Source organism: Echinops telfairi, unplaced genomic scaffold (assembly GCF_000313985.2).
Source record: "Echinops telfairi isolate 266 unplaced genomic scaffold, ASM31398v2 ScPeMD7_23;HRSCAF=83, whole genome shotgun sequence".
NCBI lineage: Eukaryota > Metazoa > Chordata > Mammalia > Afrosoricida > Tenrecidae > Echinops > Echinops telfairi.
Window position 1 is genome coordinate 85,006,154 of NW_022103920.1, and position 7,481 is coordinate 85,013,634.

At 37.2% G+C, this 7,481-nt stretch overlaps 1 protein-coding gene across 1 annotated transcript in view; it reads left to right on the forward strand.

Annotated features, from left to right (window-relative positions):
* Nucleotides 1-7,481, forward strand: part of TAX1BP1 (Tax1 binding protein 1) — a 64,138-nt gene that overhangs the window by 25,793 nt on the left and 30,864 nt on the right. The window contains exons 6-7 of the mRNA XM_045288662.1: nt 4,910-5,058; nt 5,156-5,246. Coding sequence (XP_045144597.1) covers nt 4,910-5,058; nt 5,156-5,246 — 240 coding nt within the window. The remainder of the gene's footprint in view (nt 1-4,909; nt 5,059-5,155; nt 5,247-7,481) is intronic.

Here is a 7,481-nt window from a genome sequence, read left to right on the forward strand (position 1 = left end):
TATGAGCAGAGGCCCGAAGTCCATCCACTTCCGCAGTGTATTGCCATATAAATATATGTTTAACTCAGTACCTCTATTTTTATGAAACAATGCATTTATGTATGTACATACCTATGCTTATACCTCTATCCATAGCTTTTCTTCCTAGATTAGTCCTCTGTTTCCTATTATCTTCCTCCTGCCCCACCATCAAGCTCGCTCTACTTGCACTTCAGTAATTTCTCTCAGTCGATTACTGTTGATACAACACCCCCAGGATCTCTTCATCCCTCTTGTTGATTTTAATTCCCTAGTTCCCCTGTCTGTGGCTTTTGCTCCTTTCTGCCACCTCCTTCTCCCCAGTTCCTTCAGGACCATCAGTCCCATTGCTTTTTACTCAACATTGCTTCTCATGCCTATCTTATATAAGCAGGCAACCCAGCATTAACAGACTGAACAAAAAGAAAACCCAAGATTGAAAACAGAGAGAGAAAGAAAAAACAAAAACATAATCCCAGGTGTATCCGCTGACCTTTATGACTGTTTCTCCACGTGTCCTGGGGGAATTCTGGGAGCCGATCCTCCTAGCCTCAAGTCTATTTTTGGGACTATACAGAGGTTTTGTGGCTTTGCTTTTGCTCCTGTTGCTGATTTGCCGTGTGACCCCAGTATTGTCCTCTGTTGCGGTATGATCCAGTGAGGGGACATCATGTCTTGAGCTGGTGTTGGCCCTACGTCCTCTCTGTGCCTTAGCAGCTCCGTGCAGGAAAGTCGCCCTCTGGGCTTGGTGTGCCAGTGTCTGGATTTTCCCTTTCTCTTTTTCCTTCTTGGTTTGTTTCTCCTGAATGGAAGAAAACTGGTAGTGTAGTTTTCATATATTGATAAGAGTTGTGCCCTCAGAATTAGTCTTAATTTTGAAACATTTTGGAGCAATTAGTAGTCAGCCCTCATCCCTCTATTTCCCAGAACTAATGTATTGACAGAATAGCGGTTCTCTGTAGATTTGCCTTTTCTGAACAAAACAATATAAATGGAATAATAATTTGTGGGCTTTCGGTCAGATTTCTTTCACTTAGTGCTGCAATCTGAGATTCAGTCATTTATCAGTACTTTGTTTCTTGCTGAGTAGTATTCTGTATCATTTTTTCCTGAAAAGTATTTATACGTGAAATCATCTCTCTTTAATGTTTGTCTTTTGAATTGATTGTTAATAGATTGCTAAGTATTATAGCAGTGGTTGAGTTAGCTTCTCAATGTTTATATTATGTTGGCTAACTTAGCTTCTATAGTAAATCACTAAGGTATGAATGTGTGATTTAAAAGGACTTAAGGGCAACTCCTACTTGCCCTTTCGTGTTAAGTACATTTACCGTCAATTTGAAGTGACTGAAGCAACCCCTGCTCTCAACTGATGCGTCAAGTCTCTTCTTACACTGAAATAAGGCTAAATAAGACCTATGTACCTTGTTCTGACTTACCCAGAAAGACAAAAGAAAGTGTTCCAAAATTTATTGTGGTAATGCTTGTATGACTCTTCTTGTGTGACACGTGGATTAAGTGCCAGTAATACGGTTTTTAAAAAAAAGCACTTATGAATGGTTCTTAATTTTTTGCTTCAAATTTGAAATAAGTTGTACATACTTTGTGTTCCTTACTTAACATATTTAATTTTTCTTAAAAATGTTACGTTAAAGTTAGTCAATTGATTTAAACATGAGCCAGAAATTAATAGTGTATTAAAGACACAGCAACCCAGTAATACAGTGGCTTACCGAACAAAAAGTTAATTTTTTTCTTATTTGATAATTTGTTTTGTGCATTACCTTAATTTCTTGGACAGATCTGCTTTATATGATTATCTAGGGGCCCCATTGCATTCTTTCTTGTACTACTACTGCTCCTTAGGTTACTAGAGACTCGATTATCCCCCTTGTAGTAATTGGGTTGCTGGTATAACATGGTATCCGCCTAAAAGTAAAAAGATCTGTGCTGATGGTGTGTCCAGACATGGAGATTGTACACAGGCATGCTTTACAGATAAATGCAAACAAAGTGAGTCACATGTATTTTTTTTTTTGTTCTAGCATATATAAAATTTTGGTTGCAATATACTGTAGGATATTAGCTGTGTACATTGGCATTATGAAAAAGTCTGGTGTGAGATGTCAAAATGTGACACAGACAAGAAGAGAATACATGGTGTTGATATTCATGGTTGCCACGCCTCAACGTGTGAAAAATTTCAGATTTACAAAGATAGACTTGGAATAACTACAGCTTAGTTGCTTAGGAAGGTAACTAGCCATGCATTCCATCCATGTTACTTGATGCTCAACTACCAATTTGTTCAAAGGTTCTATTGCAGAATCCTGATCAAAAGGGGTAAATGGAGAAAAGAATTTCAAATTTTGAAGGACCTAACATTTTCTGGACCCATGCAAACTGGATGAGCCCTGAAACTATTGTCATGAGATTATCTTTAAACCTTAGACCAAGAATGTCCTCTGAAATCATCTTGGAGAGCAGCCCTTGTGGGTTTCTGAGACTACCTCTTTAGGGAAGCAGAAAGCATCCTTGTTGTCCTGCAGAGCTGCCTGGTGGTTGGATTCCTCACCTTGTGGTTAGCAGCCCAGCAGATAACCACTACACATCCTGCTGTTAGGTGCCATCAAATCCGACTCAGTGACCCCATGGGTGATAAAGACACCATGTACTGTTTGAGCCCATTGTTCCAGCCATGTGTCAGTCCGTCTCCATGAGGGTCTTCCTTTTATAAAACTACCCTTCTACTCTGTGAAGAGTGATGTCATTTTCCAAGGATACCTGATTAGGTGTCCAAAGAATGTGAAATGAAATTGAGCTAGCCTAGCCTTGTTTTTAGGGAGCGTGGTCTGGCTGTACTTTCAAGACAGGTTTGATTGTTGTTTTTTGACAGTCCATTGTATTTTCAGTATTCTTTACCAGCACCATCAATCTTTCCCAGCCTTCCTTTAATGCCCAAGCTTCACCAGCATATGTGGCATTTGAAAATATAGCACATGGTTTAGTTCAGGCGCATCTTAATTCTCAAGGTAACATCCTTACTTTTCAGCACTTGTGCAGCAATTATGTCCAATGTAATATATTGTTTGGTTTCTTGACTGTTGCTTCAAAGAGCACCAGGAGCCCTCCTGGCACAGTGGTTATATATTGGTATACTAACTGCAAGGTTAGCAGTTTGAAGCCACTCTGTGTTAAAGACTGTTTACTCCCATAAAGAGTTATAGCCTTGAAACCTACAGGGGCAGTTCTACTCGCCTTATAGGGTCTATATGAGCTAGAATCAACTGTGTGGTAGTGAGCTCTTTTATAAGCATTGATTGTGATCGAAGCACGATGAAATTCTTTCTCCCTGTCTCATGAAGCAATGGTTGTAAGGAACTTACTTTTTTGGGCTAGAGTCAGAATTAATGTGGTAAGTGATTGGTTCATTATAGAGTAAACCGATATAGACAAAAAGTTAACTTCATCTTTTTTTGCATTTGGTTGCTTAGGACTTTTAGTTTGTATTTTGCTACCCATTTCCTGAAATGGTTCATTACCTATTAATAGTAAAATACATTAATTACAGGATCAGAAGTGTGTCTTCACTCTAGGGAGAAATACCTGAATTAAATTTTGTGGTAATGAGAATTTGATGAAACTATAAATTAAAACAATTTGTAACGGACTATAAAGTACAAGACAGAGATGGGAGATGTGTCTTATTTTACAAGAACCACTGTATGTTATAGTGATAAAAATTCCAGCAAAAGGAATAAACCTTGTTCTGTACAGCACTCTTTGGTTAGTGTTTGCAAATTCAGGAAGGCCAAGATTTGCTTTGAGCAAAATGAAAAACTCGTAAGTGTACCTGACTGCCAATGTATAAGTTTTTTTTAGTGATGGAGTAGGTGCAACTTTTATTTCCAAAAAGATACTTAAGTAGAATCTCACTTGTCAGTAAAGAATTTGGTTAAGTGAACTTCATGTAGATAAAAATTATTTACAGATGTTGTATAATACTTTAATTGGATGCTTGGTTTCTTCACCTTTGTGGTTGGGTGGGTGAAATGATAACTTTTCAATTGGGACATTTTCAAATGCTTTTTTTTAACAAAAGCAGTTTGTCTTAATTTAACAATTATTTTGGAGTGTGCTTTTTCAAAGTGAAGTATTTCTTGTCTACTTTGTTACATTTGTTTCTCATTATTTTATGAACTAGGCAATAAGACTTTTTTTATCTCGACTTTACAGATTATAAAGCAGAGACCCAGTGGGGAACTCAAACAAGTTCTCATGAGTAACTTTTAATCGTCTTTATTCATATTATTTTTTAAAAAAAAGTTTACCTTTCAAAATGACCTGTTTAAAGTAGAATGATAATATTTTATGAATTTATTATTTTTTCCAGTATTCCTGTGAGTCACACTGGCAGGAACTTTAGAAACAGTGCTGTAGGCATTTAGCTTCACTTTGTGCCATGATGTCATTGGCAGTAGCATTGTGTTATCTGTGCTAGTAGAAGCAATAGTTCACCTTAATAAGTAAGACCTGCTATTCAGGTATTATTAAAAAACCACATTTGAAAAATAAAATCCACTAACTTTTTTACACTTTTTGGCCTGCCCTCTGGTGGATAAATTACCGAAATTACCAAACAGGGAACACAAAAATGTATATAGATGTTTATGTATATTATGATTACATAACCTATAGATAAATTAGTTTATGAAAAATGTAATAAATGTTCATAATTTTCGGTTTCATTTGTAGTCTTGGCTTAAAACGTTCAGTGTGTGCAAATAAGAATTCAAAAATTTAAGAATGCATTGATTAAAGATAGCATATTTCACAAGGCAATTGCTAATTTTAAGTTGCTATTTCTCAAGTGCCTTTTGTTGCTTCTAAGGGTCTTATTGAAGTATCACAAAATTTAAAAAAGGAAAATGAAGACTTTAAGAAGAAATACGATGATGCTACATCCAAAGCTGCCCAACTTGAAGAAGATATTGTGTTGGTGACACACAAAGCAATTGAAAAAGAAACAGAACTGGACAGGTATTTCTGAAACTTTAAAAAGATAGCTTTAAAAGGTGAAAAAATGTTTTAACAGTGTCAATTTTTATTTTATTAATACTATTTGATCTATATTCAGCTTAAAAGACAAACTCCGGAAGGTACAACATGAACGAGAACAACTTGAAAGTTACTTGAAGACAGAAAAGGACGAGAAGGAAATGTATAAGGTAGTTTACTTTTTGTGTTTCCCTTGGCTATTTCTTGCTGTATAAAATCACCCCAATCCTCTAGGATAGGAATTTGGGGAGTTATCTGAGTGTCTCTAGCTCCAAGTCTCTGCAGTCAGCCAAAAGCTTGGGTGAGGCTGAAGAATATGCTTTCAAGATAGTTCTCTCATGTGACTTTTGGACCGAGGCCCATTGGTTCCTCACCATGTGGCTACTTAAATGTCCTTGTACCATTGCAGCTTACATTCCACCCAGAGCAAGATAGAGCGAGGATGAAATCACTGTGCTTTCTGTTACTCAGTTTCCTAGACCGTACACTTTCTGAAATGAGGGATATCAAGAGTATTTGTGGATATATTTTAAAACCATCTTGTTGTGCATATGGACTCCAAAATTAATTGGTAGGGAATTACTGTTATATGACATATTTAACAGCTACTACATAATAAATCAGAGGTTTAATTGTAAGAAGATCCCCAAGAGTCACTATTTTAGAACAAATATGATGGTAGGTCAAAATCTCCTGCTTTAAAATCATAGCCATCTCCTAAAAATCAATATATAAAAGTAATTTTATTATATATTAGCAATACAGTATTAGTATTAAACTTTTTTTACAGTTTTATTAGCATATAATCCATATACAATTCAAGAGCTCAATCATACCAAAAATTGTACAGTCACTACCACAGTCAATTTTAGAATACTTTCTTTTTTTCATGATTAAATAGCTTTTAAAATTAAATCACTTTTAAAAGGAGTTGTGTAATAACATTCAGTTCTACTGAAAACCAAATGAAGACTGAGCATGATAGTGGGACAAGAGGAAAGTCAAAGGAATTAGAGGAAAGAACTAAGAGGCAAAGGGCATTTATAGAGGTCTAAATAAAGGCATGTACATATGTAAATATATTTATATATGAGGATGGGGAAATAGATCTATGTGCATATATTTATAGGTTTAGTATTAAGGTAGCAGAAGGACATTGGGCCTCCACTCAAGTACTCCCTCCATGCAAGATAATTTCTTCTATTAAATTGGCATTTTATGAGGCTCACTTTCCTGACACAATCGCTGAAGACAAAGTGGGTGAAGAAGCAAATGTGGTGAAGAAAGCTGATGGTGCCCGGCTATCAAAAGATATAGCATCTGGGGTCTTAAAGGCTTGAAGGTAAACAAGCGGCCATCTAGCTTAGAAGCAGCAAAGCCCACATGGAAGAAGCACACCAGCCGTGTGATCACGAGGTGCCGAAGGGATCAGTTATCAGGCATCAAAGAACAAAAAATTATCATTATTGTATGCTCACCTCCCTGATACAAACACTGAAGACAAATAGGTATATACGCAAATGTGGCGAAGAAAGCTGATGGTGCCCAGCTATCACAAAATAAAGCGTCTGGGGGCTTGAAGGTAAACAAGCGGCCATCTAGCTCAAAAGCAACAAAACCCATATGGAAGAAGCACACCAGCCTGTGTGATCACGAGGTGTCGAAGGGAGCAGGTATCAGGCATCATCAGAACAAAAAAATCATACTATAGTGAATGAGGGGTGGAGTACGAAGCGAAGACCCAAAGCCCATTTGTAGGCCACTTGACATCCCCTTACCGAAGGGTCTCCTGGAGGAACACCGGGTTTAGGTTTGGTCCCTGTTTCCCTGTGGGGATATAAGCAATACCCTCCCCTTGGATGTGTTAGTGTCCTATTCCTGTGCTACACATTTCTATCTTCCCCCTCCTTTTTAGTTGGCTACCATATGTACTCCTGAATTTGGTCTGACCCCTCCCATACTACCTGGACCTCACCCCAGGAATGTTTGTATATAGTAGCCTTTTCCTTATACCCCTTTTGCATGAAACATTTTTAAATTTTTATTTTAAAGCTTACTATAGTGGACTCGTTGTCCATGTCCATTTGAGTTTGGTTTACTTAGTCTAATTTACTTAGCATTATTTCCTCCATTTCTTCCCATGCGGCTATATGTTTCAAGTGTTTGTCACTGCTTTTTAGTGATGCGTAGTACTCCATTGTATATATGTACCACAGTTTTTAATCCATTTGTCTGTTCATGGAAATTGGGTTGTTTTCAACTCCTTGTTATTGTGCACTGTGCCACAATGAAAATTGGAGCACAGATGTCTGACCATGGTTTGGTTCTTGCCTCTTCTGGGTATATGCCCAGTAGGGGGATTGCTGGGTCGTATGGTAGCTCAATTCCATCTGTTTAATTTTTTT